The 19,729-nt window shown below is 34.5% G+C and overlaps 1 protein-coding gene and 2 pseudogenes across 1 annotated transcript; 1 reads left to right on the plus strand and 2 right to left on the minus strand.

Annotated features, from left to right (window-relative positions):
* Positions 1–3,382: 3,382 nt before the first annotated feature.
* On the plus strand, positions 3,383–4,298 carry LOC125145947 (annotated as a pseudogene).
* Positions 4,299–8,538: 4,240 nt separating this feature from the next.
* Positions 8,539–9,523, minus strand: LOC113649415 (annotated as a pseudogene).
* Positions 9,524–15,874: 6,351 nt separating this feature from the next.
* LOC113649425 (putative gustatory receptor clone PTE03) lies at positions 15,875–16,888 on the minus strand. Its single transcript, XM_027157220.1, has one exon. The coding sequence runs from the start codon at positions 16,859–16,861 to the stop codon at positions 15,875–15,877; it is 987 nt and encodes a 328-aa protein (XP_027013021.1). The 5' UTR covers positions 16,862–16,888.
* Positions 16,889–19,729: the final 2,841 nt, after the last annotated feature.

Consider the following 19,729-nt stretch of genomic DNA (forward strand, 5'->3'; position numbering starts at 1 on the left):
CCATTTTGTTTGGCATTGAGTGTATTTGCTTTTGTATACTTTTTGTATTTGCTAATTGTTTTTTAAGTGAGAATGTCCGCAAAAGACTTGTTAAGCTAAAGTTGTACTGAACTGTTTCACATAGTTTGTCCATTGGTTTGATCATTTCTTTAATAAAAGTACTCAAGGAAAATTTCTGTCAGTGTTTTTTTATTTTTATTTTTATTGAAGACATCAGTTATGATGCATCACAAATTATGTTAGATATGTAGATATGTTAGAACATTTAAAGTAAAGGTTACTCAGGATAACTAAAAAGATAACTAGGCCTCTTGTGTAAAAAAAATGCAATAAATCATCATATATTTATAAGCATTACTTAAGTAATATTTACAAACAAAAAGTCAATAAAATTAACTGGGAATTCCCAAGTAAACTTAACAATTAAAAACTTAAAAATGTCTAATTAAACTTACTAATAATTATGTTTAGGCTTTTACTTGGCAAATATTTGTAAATTTACTAGCCTTTTCTGAGTGAAAAAAATTTTCCAAGCTTTTTTCAAGTAAATCCCACTCCAAATTTTTTACAGTGTGATGTTGATTACCCTGTTTTTTAAGTCCAATGTGTTTGTTTCAATAAAGGTTATTGATGACATGCCTCTGAAGTTTGACTTTTTGCACCATTCCAATACTTATAACCGACTAGTCATATCTTCCGCTCCATGAAACACAGCTCAGTAGTACACATATGTACATTAATGTATTTGCATTGTACTAAAATGCGTTCTTTTTTTAATGGGCATATACAGTATGCATATTAAAGTCATTATGGCCTTTAGAAATATGTTTTTGAGGAGGTGGGGTAGTGCACAATAGGCCCCTGTGGCACAGCCTAAGCTTTTGTCCTTAATGCCATATTTTCCTTGCATTACTTTTATACCTTTAAAGTAGCTTTGAAACCAGTACTTTTACACTTTTACTAGAGTAAAAAGCTTGAGTCGATACTTCAACTTCTACAGAAGTCTTTTTAAAACCTAGTATCTATACTTCTACCTGAGTAATGAATGTGAATACTTTTGACACCACTGGTCAGATACAGACATTATATACTGATCCAGGTCGAGAGAGAGGTCCCAAAGCCAAAGAGGAGGCATTAGAGTCAGCTGAGAGGATGAGAGAAAGGGATTCATTCATCCCTCATTCGAATTCCGCTAACTCAACCTGCGACCACCAAGTCAGAAACCGGCACGCTTTAAACTTGGAAATTAACTGTAAAGACAATAATATAAAAAGTAAAAAATAAAAATGTACAAGAACTGCCCAGCATTACTCTTGGTGGTTGATGAAAACCCATGATTTATGCATAATGGTTTAATTATTCCACTAAGATCCCATACAATAAGTAGCCAGACCTCCAACCTCATAATTATGTTCAATAGGCAAGAAGTCCTTTGTAATAAAATGTATACAGAATAAAGAAACTGATTACATGATTTTACCAGATTTGCTTAACAATGTCTTCACCATGATCATGCCTTCTTCTAAGGCTTACAGCAAACAGTGCGAGTAGTGTAAAATATATAATATTTATTACTTTATAACATGTTATATTTTATAACATGATTTACTCCGTCTATTTTTCTCCAACGTAATGGACAAGTTTTTTTTACACAGATTACTTTTAAAAGTCCTTCAGTTAATACTAAAAAAACCACTGAGTAAATTCATTTATGAAAGAGATGGGAGTGAATCTTGATGAGCAAAATATATACAGTATACAATGACCTGTTGAATGACAGAAGGAAAATCTTGGTCACCTGAACTGTGGTTGTAAGAATTTACTGACTAAAGAGGGAATAATCAGGTTCATTATACTTACAACCACAACTACAAATAATATAATTCAAAATTCAATGTTGCAACATTTAAGAAATCATCTCCTGTGATATATTAACAGTTATAATGTGTCAACAAAGTGCATAGTTTAAATATTGCAAGCAAATGAGTTGTGACCTACCAGGTATCAAGTAGCATTCTAATGTTTATATATTGAGATAAAAGCGCAAATGCCTAGTGAGTTTATATATATATATATATATATATATATATATATATATATATATATATATATATATATATGTATATATATATATATATAGTGATATTAATATATACTATTATATATTAGATATATTATCTCATATATATATAATATATACACTATTATGGTAATGTGGAATGTAATTTTTCTGCCAAAGGGCCCGATTTAATAGTGAGAATAAATTGTTTAGAGGTAGGTAAAGATGTGCTTACACAATCACAGACAAACTTTACAGGAACTTGGACAAACTTGGAGTTTGATTTATTTTGTGTTTATATCGTTATAATGAGGGAATATATTGGTTGTCCATTGTCAAAGCTGTCAACTTATAAGTTATAATGATACAACAACCCTGGAGCAGAGAGGGATAAGGGCCTTCTCAAGGATCCAACAGTGGCAGCTTGGTGGTGCAAAGGCTTTTAACCCAATCTTCTGATCATCAATACAGAGTGCTAACCACTTAACAACATTTATCAAAATTTTATGAAGAGATTTTGGGCCTCATTTATCAATCTTTTAGTAAGGTTGTAAAGGTTTTGGAAACGCTGTTTTTCTTTTTACTCGAGTGCACATACAGGTGGATGCAAATCACTAATACAGTCTATGCGATCTATGCATGACATATTTTACATCATTTATGTTTTATGTCAAAGAAAATCCTGTGAACTGTGAAAACAAAACTCTTCCTTTAATGTGCACTGCATTAGGTGCTTCAGCTCATACAAATGTTAATAAAAATTTGTTAAAAATTACTCAGAAATGAGTACTGTGATTCATTAAACACTGAAGACAAATTCTGAGCATGCTGTTTAAGATCTTTTGCAGCATAATAGAATATTAGGATCAACCATACACATCATGTACTCTATTTATACCAAATAGTATTACAAGTAGTTTGGGGGTAAACAAATAGCTATAAAGCGGTCATATGCCATGGCAGCAAGAGTTAAAGACTGTCCACCAGCAAAGAAAAAAATAAAAAACATGTTAGCTAAATAAGCATCATAGGATATGTACTGTGAATCAAAAAGGAAAGTCATCACAAGATTAGGAATAAGTGCATTTGTTTCACCAAAATCTGACAGAGCTAAATTAAAAATCCCCATGTATTTAGGAATATGCAGACTTCGATTACTTAATATCATGTATAGGACAAAGGAGTTCCCACACACTGAGACAATGTAGACAAAAATTAAAAAAAATGAAGTAATATTTGCTGTAAGGTATTCCAGAAAATCCACTGATGAAAAAGTACTCTGGGGGCACAAATGATAAATTTTGTAGTAAACTGGAGTTCACAATGTTACAAGTGGCAATTGAAAGCCTTGATGTCCACCTACATTATATACCTGGGATTATATACCTGATCACTCTGCTATGTAATTGTATACGCCAGTTTACAGAACCCCAAGTTTCTTGCAGTCTATAACCTTGCTGTAGTTGACATTTCTATAAACAGTGTTATTATTCCACAAATGATTCCTGTGTTTGTATTTAATCTAAATCACATCAGTTTTGAAGCTTGTTTCTCTCAAATGTTTTTCATGCACTTTTTTGGTGACATGGAATCCTTTTCACTGGCTCTATTGGCTTATGATCGCCTAATTGCTATCTGCTTTCCTTCGCGCTACCCTACTATCAATACTAATGTAAGGATGTTGTTTATTATAACCGGGATTTGGATTCTGGTATTTCTGATTGAACTTTACCCGGTAGTTCTAGCCAGTCGTCTGTCCTATTGTAGGACAACTGTGGTGCAAAGCTGTTGCTGTGAGCATGGCCAAGTATACAAGTTAGCTTGTGGAGATATTTCTTATAACAGAAATATGGCTACTGCCAAGACGTTAGCTTTTTTGCTTGGCCCTCTTACTTTTATCATTTTGTCATAGGTCATAGTGGTCGTGGCATGGTTACGAATTGCATCTAAAAATCAATGCTGGAAGGCCTTCAACACCTGTCTCACTCACATGGTCCTTGTTCTCATTTATTATATGCCAGTGATTTTGGCTTACATATTAGGGAACTTGCGATTAGTGCAATCACTTGATCAGTTCACAGCAGTCCTTACAGTGTCCACTACACTGCCAGCCATGTTAAACCCTATCATATATAGTCTAAAGACTGAAGAACTGCAAGAAAAGTTACTGAAATTTTTTAAGCCACAAAGTTTCACCACATTTAATGTAAAAGTGTTAATTATTAATAAAGAGTTTTGAAAGCAGATCAATTTACTTACCTGTAATATTTAATACATGTACCTCTGAGATGTAAAACAAGACAACACAATTACATATTAGCGTATTGTATTAATTGTTGGTTAAATGTATTTTTGAGTGCAAATTATAATGTTTTTTTTTTACATTTATTTATATATTTTAATTGGATATGTGGACACAAATAAAATAGCAATAACTCGGTTTATTTCCTATATGTATTTGTCTGAACATTCAACCCTTACAATTATCAGAGGAACAAAAGCAAAAAATAAATAAAATGTGTAGCTGTTAAAATTACAGCTGAAATGTTTATTTTTTGAGAGTTAATTGACCTTTTTTAACCTTCAGTTTTGTTTTTTGTTTTTAAACTCATGTTTATCATTTTTTTTTAGAGAATAACATGCAACAGAGTAACCTACTATTAGAAAATAATAAATAGCTGAATGTAAATGGGGTTTTTTTAATTAGATTTATGATGTTTTAGATGATTTAGGTGTATAGAATCTATTTCTGTAAATGAATGTACAGTTGTGGTGTCAGTTGTTTAATTATTCAGCAACAGATAATTCAGCACTCCACAGCTGCACTGTGTATTTAGTTACATCACACCCCCAGAAGACAAGAGAAGCCAGTACAGTATAAGGAGTTAGCATTAACATCTGTTAAAGCACTACAATGAAAGGCATGTACAACATGATAAAACAGCAGCACAGTTACCCTCCTACCATGCCTAATTACCAACTTCACTATATCATTTATTTTAAAAGGTAATCAAATAGAAATTAATTATATGCACGATACACATTTATATAAGCAATTGTGTCTGTAAAAAAGAAAGCACTAATGATAAATACAAATGATAAAAAGTTTATTTTATATTTGTGATGACCTGGAAAAAGCCAATAAATTGTAAGGTGTAAGTTCAAAATTTTCAAATGTCAAATTAATTCATGGATTCACTGAGAATTACGTTTTACAGAAGACACACAATCTAAATCTAAACAATCTAAAATGGCAATCCCAGACTATACTTTTCAAAACACAGATTCACCATCAATAGACATTTACCTCCAAAAACCTGTTCATATTTACATCTGCTACATAAACGCACATGAACACTAGACCAACCTGACAAGGCTATGTATACAGTGGTGTGTTTATCTGGTTTCTCTGATCTTTTTGGATTATTTATTTGGACTTTTGAGGGTTTTGTACATTGTTTGTACTGTTCTTTGCCTGTTCTTTGAATATAACCTTGACTTACGATTTAGATCTTTTCCTGTATTTCGAAAATAAACTCTTACTGCCATTGTATCTGTTTTTGCCCACTTTGCATGACAACAAAAATCAGGAACCATTCTTTTTCCTGCCTATAAAAATATACTTTAAGCAAAACATTAAAATATTTGTCAAAAATATGTAGAAATTGTACAAATTTTCAAAACCCTAAGCTTTCTGAAAAGCACAGTTATTGGATGTTAAAATGTTGTATAGGGGGGGGGGGGGTTCTCCTATTAAAAACAAATGAAATATATTTTAATGTTTTAAGACAACCCTTCAGATTTATTCCATGAACAGCAAAATCCATACATGCATACAATAAGTAAAGTAAAAATTGATAATTTACATTTATTTTTGTTGTTGTTGCTATTATTTTTAGATGTATGGTAAAGGCCTCCCACAAATTAATTTATTTTATAATTGGCTTTATCTTGAGTAGTAATGGAAAAAGTGGAATCGCCACAAGATGGCAGCAATACACCAGAAGTAAAATTCTTGCACACTCTCTTGCATGCTCCTGTGTATGCATTTCCCCAAACATAACATTTGTTGATGCATAACGTTTGTTGAACATCCCTTTCCAGATTTAGTCTCTGCTTTGTTGTTATAATCCCCTCCACGCTGCTGAGGAGACTTCCCCTAGATTTTGGAACAAATCCCTATGGAGATTTGAACATTCATTCATAAGAGCATTAGTGAGTCATCCCAATGGTGTTTACTGGGGTCAAGGTCAGGTTACTGTGAAGACTCCTCGAGTTCATCTATTCCAACCTACACGTCATTGTCATGTTTGATCATCTTGGGACTAGGTCACTTACTGTAGTTCCAGTGAAAGGGAAATTTTGACCCCACAGCATTTCTGCACAATTGTATAAATGTGTGGTTCCAACATTTTGCCTGTAGTAGGATCGCCGTGCCGTCCACGTGACGGAAGACAAAATGACCACTAGGGGATGACCCAGAAACAAGCCTCATTAAATCCTCTAAAAACACGAAAAAACTTATTTTTCTAGTAAAATTTATACTCTCAATATTTTTAAGCCCACACACAAAGCATAATATGGTTCATAGCCGTCATACGATTAGAAAAAAATTTGGAGAAAACTGACCTAGGTGGCGCTAGACCAGTTTTTCCCTTACCTTTAGACGCTTCCCTTTCTTCACTGGGGTAATATTTTCCAAAACAAATATTCCACAAAAATCCCCAAAGGTCCAAGAAACTGGAATCTGTAAGCCTTTTAATCCAAAAAGGCTTTTGGTCGCTTTGGACGCTTTGGTCACCTCGCAAATATTCCGTTTGTGTTCCGAAAACTGGAAACAGTAGTGCGCCACCATCTTGTTTTTCGGCTCTAACTTCTCATTGGGGGTTTCAAATTACACTGATGCGTCATATTTATAACCCAGGGCCTAACGAATCAAACAAGCCCTCACTTGAGCCAATCGGTACTTGTATTGCAGAGATAGACGGCTGAGAAGCCAATGAGGTCATGACATCATTTTTGGGAACCCGCCTTTGACTGACAATTACTCCTTCCAATAGCAATGAAATGGTCCGGGACCTCTACAGCTTTTTAGCCAATAAGGAACGATTCCAACGGTATGCAACATGCCACGTCTCCGAAGCCTCACACTGCGCAAAAGAGTTGCGCAATGGGTTTATTGCGCAATCCTTGACCTTTTCACACTCACACAGCTCAGGGTGTCAGGTTACAGGCCTTTTTTCACAGCAGACTTGTAGACAGAGAGGCTCTGTGTGTTTTAGGCCTTTTAAACTGAACATGCAGTCTTTTAATTCAAAGTTATACAGTAAACAAGTAAACAAGAACACATGACCGGACGGACATGTCCGTAGAAAAATATTTTTATTAAAGCCATTTTTGGGTCTTTTGACTTGAATTTTTTTTGGTGAAAGCCAAGACATGTGGCTATGACCCTCAGTTGTTATTTGGTCCCTAACATGTTCCAGAGAAATAAGATTAATCAGTTTATCAGGTAAACAACTCAGGCGGAAATCAAAACCTTCCATTCTAGCCTCTGTAATTTTCTGCCAGTAAGGCCTAGAATCAACTTGTATCTGAAACTAGAGAATCTCTTCTTTCCAATGTGACCAGGCTCACCTCTGTGTGTTAAAGTATGTGGGAGCTGTACCACTTTTTGTTGGGTAGGTCATGTAGGCGAAAAACCTGCAAAAAGGGGGCGAGGTCCTGAACAGGTTAAGAAAAGCTCACATGTAGGTGTAAAGATCAGATGTCCACAATAGTGTACATGCATGTGTATTCTGTACATTAGGATATTTAATATAATTAAGAGCACATACAAATTAAGATAACAGATTCAGATTTTTTTTTCTTCAAAACATTAAATATGTTAAATACATTATTATGCCCATGCACCAGCTAAAAATACCACCACCACCACCAGAATCACAAAGCCATCAAAATATTAATTCTCACACTGAAGACATAAATCATTAAATCACACGCACTGTATATCATTGTTATATGCTTAAATAATGTTACAAGTGCCAATCGAAAGCCTTGATGTCCACCTACAAATAAAAAGAAACAAAAAAAAAAACAAATAAATTAAAAATAGACAGATAAATAAATAAATAAATAAATAAATAAATAAATAAATAAATAAATAAATAGATAAAGGTTTTTAACTTGTAGTAAATATAATTGATACATGGATTAAAATAAAGCACTTCCAGTAAGAATTAGCATATTTTTAAGATCTTTTAGAAGCAGGATTGTGAGTGAAAAATTGGAGGTCTGGTCTTAATTTTACATCAAATTCGTGTAATTTCTGTGAAAAGATTATGAAAGAAAAGCATTTTAGCAAAATTGGAGTTCATACAAATACATAGTTTTCTAACTACAATTTTCTTAAGTAACTTAAGGTTTTCATTTCAAACAAATTGAGCCCACATCTCAATCATTTACATATCAGATACAAATCACTTTGTTATAGTGTGCATGTGGGGAATTATATTGGTTTTCTTTTTAAGCATTTTCACTATAAAGACTCTGAAATCCTTTGTGTTCAAGACATATATGATGGGATTTAACATGGGTGGAATAGTCCTTGATAGTGAAGTATTGATTATCCTAGCATTTGGATGGATAGAGAAAGTTACTGCAGCAAGGTATGTGCTCAATATAGGTAAGAAAATACTCCTACTATCAACAGATGAGAGACACAAGTTTTGAGTGCTTTAAGACGACTCTCCCATGTTGTAATCTTAGTCAAAGCCAACAGAATGCCTATGTATGATAAAACTATGGCAATCAGTGGTGCATAGAGGTATACTGCAGTACAAAATTTTGCCATTAAGTAATTTATACTGTTGTCATTACATGCAATTGTATAAATTGGCCCATGGTCACAAAAAAACTCTTTACCTCATTTGATTTACAGAATGAAAGTCGTGTAATCAAAACCACAGTTGTGCCAATTACAATAAAATTAAATAACCATATTGCTGTTAAAGTCACAAACATGAAGGAGTTATTTACAATAGCATGGTATCTCAGAGGTAAGCAAATAGCAATAAAGCGATCATAAGCCAAGGCAACAAGAGTTAAAGACTGTCCATCAGAGAAGAAAAAAGTAAAAAACATGTTAGTTAAACAAGCATCATAGGATATGTATTGTGAGTCAAAAAGGAAAGTCTTCATAAGGTTAGGAATAAGTGCATTTGTTTCACCAAAATCTGACAGAGCTAAATTAAAGATCCCCATGTATTTCGGAATATGCAGACTTCGATCAACTAATATCATATATAGGACAATTAAGTTTCCACATAGTGAAACAATATAGACAAAAAATAAAAAAACATAATAGTATTGGCTTAATGGTAGCCCAGAAAATCCACTGATGAAAAAATATTCTGGACGCACAAATGATGTATTTTGTAATAAACTGAAGTTCAAAGCACTCATGATGACAGATTTTGTTCACATCATCTCTAACCTAAAACTAGACATAAAAAAGTAAACCAAAAGTAAGCACACAGTTTCATCATAGATTAGATTTAAAGTGTACAGTGCATATCAATAGAGTGGTAGCAATACAAACGATATAATTAGTCATTAAAATTATTATATTATAATTGCACCTTTTTTGCTTTACTTTGTACCTTGTTTTAATGTTGTTTGAACTTGTGTACATGCAATATATGTAGAGATGGTGTACCTTTCACGTGATTTCTCAGACAGTGATGTAAATATAACCCTTATGGTAGAATTTCTCTTTTGGGAATCAAAACCTGGCAACATGCCATATATGCAAATTTATTTTCTACAATACAGGAATTGCAAACATGTAAGCACTGAAAAAACTGATATATTAGCAAGTGAAAAGATCTTTAATGAAGGATAGGTTACTCAATATATCAAGATAATTATATTACAAACATAAAACTATTAAGAAATTTTTTGTACATATATTTATCTAATATTATTAGTTAATAATTAGTAATTATAATTAACAAATATAATAATAATAATTAATTCCAATATTATTGTTGTTGTTGTTGTTAATAATAATAATAATAATAATAATAATAATAATAATAATAATAATAATAATATTATATTGCAGTGAGTAAAGTAAGATCTGAATCAAAAGTTATAAGATCTGAAGCTTTTACATGAAATCTAACACAAACACAAAAGGGAAAAAAAAACCCACATGGCCCTGTGTGAAAAAAGTGTTCCCTCACCCTGTTAAAACTAAACTGTGGTTTATCACACCTGAGTCCAATTTCTCTAGCCACACCCAGGCCTGATTACTGCCACACCTTTTCACAATCAAGAAATCACTTAAATAAGACCTGACACAAAGTGAAGTAGACTAAAAGATCCTCAAAAGCTACACATCATGCCGAGATCCAAAGAAATGAGAAAGAAAGTAATCGAGATCTATCAGTCTGGAAAAGGTTATAAATGTCCATTTCTAAAGCTTTGGGACTCCAGCGAACCACAGTGAGAGCCATTATTCACAAATGGCGAAACCATGAAACAGTGGTTCCCAGGAGTGGCCGGCCAAACAAAATTACCCCAAGAGCGCAGCGACATGGAGCTAATAAAGGGGAGTAATAGCTTGCAATCATTTCTTTAACTTTAGGCATACAGTACATGTTTATCTTGGCCCACAATGGCTGAACAGTTAGCAGTGGCCGAATTAGAACAAGCGGCAGAATGAGGATTATTTCATGACCATGGCACTTCAGTTTGGAGGTCTCTGAAAAATGGGAACTGAATTTAGGAAGCGTCATAAAGCTTAGAGTAGACAATGCTAACCTTTTCATGAGAGCAGTCTAAGATAAGCTTAGCAACAGCATGTGCAAACACCTCCAGGAGCACTTCAAACACCACAGAATGTGATAGAAATTTGACTGCTGCTTGCTCCTCATTGTCCACATCGAGCTTCTCAGTGTCAGATGCAGGGGTGTCAAGTAATGAAGTACAAATACTTTGTTACCTTACTTAAGTAGAAATTTTGAGTATCTATACTTTATCGGAGTAATCATTTTTTTGCGGACTTTTTACCTCTACTCCTTACATTTTCACTCAATTTTATGTACTTTCTACTCCTTACATTTTAAAAATAGCCTCGTTACTCCTATTTCATTTCGGAGTTTGTCATCATTCAGATGATAAGTATAAACATTTACCATTCTGACACCCTATTGGTTTGAATGCGATCTATCGCACCTGCACATGACACAAATCACGTGATACTTCAGTTACCGCAACGCTGGCCATGACAAAATGAGCCAAGTACGAAGATGTCCGTGGCATTTACATTTACATTTACAGCATTTACAGCAGTACATAAGTGCTTAAATCTCTGACATTGAATACATTAATGCTGGTTCACTAGGTTACATACTTAAGATACCATGAGTTTAAAACATTTGTTCAAAGTTACAATGAAAAAGTGTCAAAGGTTTTTTATTTTTTTTAATGCAAAAGATAAGGAAAGAAGTGCTAGTTGAAGTATTTCCTGAATAAGTAGGTCTTCAATCGCCGCTTGAAAATAGCCAGTGACTCAGCTGTCCGGAACTCTAGGGGAAGTTCATTCCACCACCTTGGTGCCAGGACAGAGAACAGTCTAGTAGTATGCTTGCCTCTTACCCTGAGAGATGGTGGAACCAGTCGAGCAGTGCTGGTAGATAGTAGGTTGCGGTGTGCAGTGCGAGGAATGATGAGGGCTTTGAGGTCAGAGGGAGCTGGTCCATTTTTGGCTTTGTAGGCAAACATTAGTGTTTTGAATCGGATGCGTGCAGCTACCGGAAGCCAGTGGAGGGATCGCAGCAGCGGGGTGGTGGAACCAGCGAGGAAGTTGGTAGCCAGGAAGACCAAACAACCCAACCCTTATACATCCCTGGCCATACCTGGGAGAATTTTTTTTTCAGATACCACAAGCTAATGGCTTACAAAAACTCATTGTCTAAAGGGATAGTTCACCCAAAAAGAAAAATTCTGTCATCATTTTCTCATGCTCATGTTGGTTTAAATCTGTATGAATTTATTTATTCTGATGAACTTCTTTTCCTCCTTGAAGAAGACCAGCCCTCTTGAAACGACGGCTGGTCTTCTTTTCCTCCTTGAAGAAGACCAGCCCTCTTGAAACGACCCAGCAGTTGGATGCGTACCTGGGGTGCCCAGGAGACACAGTAGAGGTATTGAAGTCCTTCCCAGCTGTGTGCCAGCTATCACTTAAACTTACTACGGCATTTCCTGCCTCAGCAGCCTGTGAGAGAGTGTTTAGTGTTGCAGGGCTGACCTTCAGGCCAAGAAGAGCATGCATTGGCTCAAAAAACTTTGAGAACCAGCTGTTTTTGTGAATGAACAAAGCCTATTGGTAACTCTTTGTCACATGTTCTGTGCTTAACTGATGTTGATTACCCTGTTGTTTAAGTCCAATGTGTTTGTTTCAATAAAGGTTATTGATGACATGCCTCTGAAGTTTGACTTTTTGCACCATTCCAATACTTATAACCGACTAGTCATATCTTCCGCTCCATGAAACACAGCTCAGTAGTACACATATATGTTCTTTAATGTATTTGCATTGTACTAAAATGCGTTCTTTTTTTAATGGGCATATACAGTATGCATATTAAAGTCATTATGGCCTTTAGAAGTATGGTTTTGAGGATGTGGGGTAGTGCACAATAGGCCCCTGTGGCACAGCCTAAGCTTTTGTCCTTAATGGCATATTTTCTTTGCATTACATTAATACCTTTAAAGTAGCTTTGAAACCAGTACTTTTACACTTTTACTAGAGTAAAAAGCTTGAGTCGATACTTCAACTTCTACTGAAGTCTTTTTAAAACCTAGTATCTATACTTCTACCTGAGTAATGAATGTGAATACTTTTGACACCACTGGTCAGATACAGACATTATACTGTATACTGATCCAGGTCGAGAGAGAGGTCCCAAAGCCAAAGAGGAGGCATTAGAGTCAGCTGAGAGGATGAGAGAAAGGGATTCATTCATCTCTCATTCGAATTCCGCTAACTCAACCTGCGACCACCAAGTCAGAAACCGGCACGCTTTAAACTTGGAAATTAACTGTAAAGACAATAATATAAAAAGAATAAGTAAAAAATTAAAATATACAAGATTACTCTTGGTGGTTGATGAAACCCCATGATTTATGCATAATGGTTTAATTATTCCACTACTGATTAGATTTAAGATCCCATACGATATAATGAGTAGCCAGACCTCCAACCTCATAATTATGTTCAATAGGCAAGAAGCCCTTTGTAATAAAATGTATACAGAATAAAGAAACTGATTACGTGATTTTACCAGATTTGCTTAACAATGTATTCACCATAATCATGCCTTCTTCTAAGGCTTACAGCAAACAGTGCGAGTAGTGTAAAATATATAATATTCATTACTATTTTATAACTTGATTTACTCTGTCTATTTTTCTCCAACGTAATGGACAAGTTTTTTTTTTTAACACAGATTACTTTTAAAAGTCCTTCAGTTAATACTAAAAGAACCACTGAGTAAATTCATTTATGAAAGAGATGGGAGTGAATCTTGATGAGCAAAATATATACAGTATACAATGACCTGCTGAATGAGAGAACTGTGGTCACCTGAACTGTGGTTGTAAGAATTTACTGACTAAAGATGGAATAATCAGGTTCATTATACTTACAACCACAACTACAAATAATATAATTCAAAAATGTTGCAACATTTAAGAAATTGATTCATCTTCTGTGATATATTAACAGTTATAATGTGTCAACAAAGTGCATAGTTTAAATATTGCAAGCAAATGTGTTGTGACCTACCAGGTATCAAGTAGCATTCTATATTGATATTCTATATGTTTATATATTGAGATAAAAGCGCAAATGCCTAGTGAGTTTATAGATATATTGTGTGATATATATATATACATATATGTAGTGATATTAATATATACTATTATATATATATATTATCTCATTTATAGTATATTATCTTTGATAACACTGTTTGGTAATGTGGAATGTAATTTTTCTGCCAAAGGGCCTGAGTTAATAGTGAGAATAAATTGTTTAGAGGTAGGTAAGGATGTGCTTACACAAACACACACAATCTTTACAGGAACTTGGACAGAGTTTGATTTATTTTGTGTTTATATTGTTATAATGAGGCAATATATTGGTTGTCCATTGTCAAAGCTATAGTTATAAGTTTACCAGCCAGAAGTTTTTCTGCCATATGCTTAATGAGGTCAGGATCATTGAAAAAGAAGACATTTTAATTATTGTCACATATACATTACAGCAAAGTGAAATTCTTTTTTCATATATCCCAACTTTGGAGGAAAGGGTCAGAGGACAGGGTTAGCCATGATACAACAACCCTGGAGGAGAGAGGGATAAGGGCCTTCTCAAGGATCCAACAGTGGCAGCTTGGTGGTGCAAAGGCTTTTAACCCAATCTTCTGATCATCGATACAGAGTGCTAACCACTTAACAACATTTATCAAGATTTTATGAAAAGATTTTGGGCCTCATTTATCAATCTTTTAGTAAGGTTGTAAAGGTTTTGGAAACGCTGTTTTTCTTTTTACTCGAGTGCACATACAGGTGGATGCAAATCAGTCTATGCGATCTATGCATGACACATATTTTACATCATTTATGTTTTATGTCATAAAGAAAATCCTGTGAACTGTGAAAACAAAACTCTTCCTTTAGACATGAAGACTTATGACAGAAATTGTCCACAAATCCACACAGCTGGAAATACAGTAGTAAACCATCTTGGTAACATTGGCATACTCATATCAACATATTATGATTTGGTGAACAGTAATTATAATATTGGATATTATTTAGGACGGATAATAGGCTGTGTGTATTTTTGTCATTTTAATTCATTGCTAAAAAAAATGCAACCTTGTCTCACCAGCTACCAGATGTTATAAAACAACACATCATTAAAGGAATTAAATATCTCCAAAAATTATTGATGACTTTAGAAGAAAAATTCAGAGTTGGAAATATCAATAAATAACAACTGGTTACAGATATTTCAGCATGCTTACAGATAGCTCCAAACATTTTCCAGACAATTAATGTGCACTGCATTAGGTGCTTCAGCTCATACAAATGTTAATAAAAAGTTGTTAAAAATTACTCAGAAATGAGTACTGTAATTCATTAAACACTGAAGACAAATTCTGAGCGTGCTGTTTAAGATCTTTTGCAGCATAATAGAATATTAGGATCAACCATATGGATACAATCATACACATCATGTACTCTGTTTATACCAAATAGTATTACTAGAAGTTTGAGTTGTACTATTTGCATCTGAGTTGAGCTAAATCTTATTTTATATTGTATAATGATCATTTATAATGATCACATTTTCACACAACTTCTAAATTCTCCAGGAATTTAAGTTTCATAGAAGTTCTATAAAAGGAAATCACTGTTTTTGCTCTTATGCAACAATTGTGTAGGATTATACAAAAAGAACGAATGAATGGAAATGTTGAAAGAAGTGGTTTACATTATAAATTCATACTCATTTAAGGGGATATGATAAAGTATGGGTTTCAGTCTTATCAAAACTTGGTCAGTCTGAGTGCTTACATACACCTACTGTAACAGTTTGTTTCAGGTCTAACTAGTACTTGTCTAAAATAAAATAAAAAAATAAGCAAATAAATTAAAAAAAAGAGAGAGAGAGAGAGAGAGAGAGAGAGAGAGAGAGAGAGAGAGAGAGAGTCCCCTGCATTATATGGTCCTGTGATATCACTTTTCTAATGCCTGCACCTGAGGAACTGTGATGTTTTTCTTTTTAAGAATCTTCATTATAAATTCCCTGAATTCCTTTGTGTTCAAGACATAAATGATGGGATTTAACATGGGTGGAATTGTTGCTGATAGTGAAGTATTGATTATCCTTGCATTAGGATGGAGATAGGATATTGTAGCAGCAAGATATGTACTCACTACAGGTAGGAAAAATACTCCTACTATCAACAGATGAGAGACACAAGTTTTGAGTGCTTTGAGACGACCCTCCCATGTTGTAATCTTAGTCAAGGCCAACAGGATGCCTATGTATGATAAAACTATGGCAGTCAATGGTGCATAAAGGTAAATTGCAATACAAACGTTAGCCATTAAGGAATTTATCCAGGTGTCATTACAAGCAATTTTATAAACTGGCCCATGGTCACAAAAAAAACTCTTTACCTCATTGGTTTTACAAAATGAAAGTTGTGTAACCAAAAGTACCATGGTGCCAACCGTAATAATATTAAATAACCATATTGCTGTTAAAGTCACAAACATGAAGGAGTTATTTACAATAGCATGGTATCTCAGGGGTAAACAAATAGCTATAAAGCGGTCATATGCCATGGCAGCAAGAGTTAAAGACTGTCCACCAGCAAAGAAAAAAATAAAAAACATGTTAGCTAAACAAGCATCATAGGATATGGACTGTGAATCAAAAAGGAAAGTCTTCACAAGATTAGGAATAAGTGCATTTGTTTCACCAAAATCTGACAGAGCTAAATTAAAAATCCCCATGTATTTAGGAATATGCAGACTTCGATTACTTAATATCATGTATAGGACAAAGGAGTTCCCACACACTGAGACAATATAGACAAAAATTAAAAAAATGAAGTAATATTTGCTGTAAGGTATTCCAGAAAATCCACTGATGAAAAAGTACTCTGGGCGCACAAATGATAATTTTTGTAGTAAACTGGAGTTCACAACACTCATGATGAAGTAGATTTTAATGCTGTTGATGTTCTTTTCTGAATAGAGAGACATACACAGTATACAGTAAGTTATCATATAACATGAATGAGCCATTTACATTTACAAGACTCCTAGCCATAGAGCTGTAGAAATGATAATGTAATTTAAGATGAGTTTTAATCAAATTATTTTTATTAATTGCTCAAATACTCCTTTTAAACTTATCAATACCTTATTAGCTTATTTTGGTTCAGGTTTCAAATATGCCTTCTATGTAGAGACATGGAACTATAATTTCTCATATATTACCTCAGACAATAATGTAAATACAACCCACCTGCTAGTATTGCATGAATGTTTGTGCCGTCTTCTTTTTAAGGTTTGATTCCCCTCTTTGGGGAGACAGGGGATGGGCATACTGTACATGTGATACAGTATAGATACATTGGACAAATTGGAGTCAGCTGTTTAAAAAATGGTTCCATAACTATCAAAGCAAAGTGCTTTTATGTTTTACTTGTAATCTTAACCAAAAAACTTGTATCAATGAAGACATGCAGTCTTTTGTAATTATTCTGCATGAAGTTCTTAATTCTTACACATATAGCTGCCCATTCTGCTTGGCAAATGCCTTCAGTTTCTGTTGTCAGAAAGCAGAGGTGTCAACTGCAGGATAGCTAAAAACACAATAAAATGGGGGCTGCTGTAGCCATTGGAGGGTCAACCTTGACTTGAGCTTTGGATCATTGTCATGTTGGAAGATCTAAGAAAATCCCATGTGCAGCTTTTGGCTGTAGAATGCAAATTGTCTGCCAGTATTTTTTGATAATTTTTTTATTTTCTGGTAATACGTTGCATTTATCTTGATATTAGCTTTTAATAAAAGCTTTCCTGTGCCAATGGAACTGCCTCAAAACATGAAATATCCATCACCATTCTTTACATGGGGGATGGTGGACAATGAATTAAATTCAAGTTAAAACAGTTTTTCAGTTCAATTCAATTCAGTTTAGTTCAGTTCATCTTCACTGTTGCTCCCTTCTGGTTAAAGGGTCACATACCTGCACCATGGTATAATAGTAATATTTACACCCTCGGGAGAGCAACCTGTAACCTCGAGCAAAAGTGGAGAAAAACTAAATACTGTAAGAGGTTTTTAGAACTGCATAAAATGACAGTATGTCAAGCTATAAATAGGCTATGAAAGCTGTTAATGCTGAGCACCAGAGCAAACTCCTATAAAATAACCAAAACAATCCCAGGTTCTTATTTAGAACAGTGGCTAAATTAACAAAAAAACAAACAAACAAACAAAAAAAAACAGATATCTGAAAACCCTATTGTTCAACCTTTGACAGCATCTTGTGATACAGTCTCCCATAAAGATTTACACTTACAACTACTCTGCTTTACAATTATACTACAGGACGAGCTACATAAACTTATTTCTACAGCTTAATCAACATGTTTGTTAGATCCCATTAAAACTAAAGTACTGAAAGAAGTGTTACATTCAGCTCGCGGGCCTCTTATCAATATTATTAACTCCTTGTTGTCTTTAGGTCACATTCCTAAATGCTTCAAGTTTCAATCCTCCTATTTGTGTATATTTACCTCAAAGACCTCATCACTCCTCACACTGCACCCCACACCCTCCGATCTACCAGCACTGCTCGACTGGTTCCACCATCTCTCAGGGTAAGAGGCAAGTATACTACAAGACTCTTCTCTGTTCTGACACCAAGGTGGTGGAATGAACTTCCCCTAGAGGTCCGAACAGCTGAGTCACTAGCTATTTTCTAGCGGCGGTTGAAGACATACTTATTCAGGAAACACTCAAACTAGCACTTCTTTCCATGTCTTTGGCATCTAAAAAATACACAAAAAAACAATCATTGACACTTTTTCATTGTAACTTTAAACAAATGTTTTAAACTCATGGTATATTAAGTATGTAACCTAACATATGTATTCATGTTAGAGATTTAAGCACTTACATACGTCGCCCTGGATAAGGGCGTCTGCCAAATGCTGTAAATGTAAATGTATAAATATTAGATAAAGTTGTGTCTGTTCAACTGTGCTCCTTCGTACAGTAGAACAATATTTCTATATATATAATATATAAGAGTTTCCTTTAGAAACATTCCAAAACATTCCTTTTGAAAACAAGCCTTCTTCCACCTTCGAAATATTGCCTAAGGGGGTTTTTACACCTGGTCACTTCATGCGTTTTCTGAGATCCGATAGCTATCCAATCGTAAAAAGACCAGGTCTAAATGCCCTCCGAAACGGTTCCGAGACGGATATAAATCCGATCTTTCAAACCACTTCAGGAGGTGGTCTGGGATGCATTTCAGATGAAACTGGACAGGTGTAAATGCATGTGGTTGTTCAAGCCACATACGTCAGCGCTGTACTCCTCCCAAACGGAAGTACGTCGTGCATCGAGCCAGTAACAAATACGTTTTCCCACCATCGCTGACTCCGATCTTTCACCCAGGTGTCTCGTTGAGTCTTAAATTGCACTGCTGCCACCAGTGAAAATGCAGCAAACAGTAAATGCTTTTTTTTGTAGCAACCGCATACACCAAAGCATGTGTTCCATTTCAATTACCACGGAAATGAGGTAAAATATATTTGCATATTGGGCAGGAGTAGAAAGATCGGATTGATATCCAATTTGCCAAGACGCATTTATGGTGCCTAATGTAAATAGAACATTTTTAACAAATCAGATAGCTATCGGATCAGAGAAAACACATGTAGTGACCAGGTGTAAAAAGGCCCTAAGATATCTGTATCTGATGATGAGAAGCTAGATCATGCGTTCCTGACCTCCAGACTGAACTATTGTAATGCAATACTTGGTGGTGTCCCTGCATCTTC

The sequence above is a fragment of the Tachysurus fulvidraco genome, chromosome 11 (genome assembly GCF_022655615.1).
Source record: "Tachysurus fulvidraco isolate hzauxx_2018 chromosome 11, HZAU_PFXX_2.0, whole genome shotgun sequence".
In the NCBI taxonomy this organism is placed as follows: Eukaryota; Metazoa; Chordata; class Actinopteri; order Siluriformes; family Bagridae; genus Tachysurus; species Tachysurus fulvidraco.

Bases quoted from the DNA above. Each gene is read 5' to 3' on its own strand.
- LOC113649425 (XM_027157220.1), bottom strand. From the start codon at position 16,861: ATGAGTGTTGTGAACTCCAGTTTACTACAAAAATTATCATTTGTGCGC.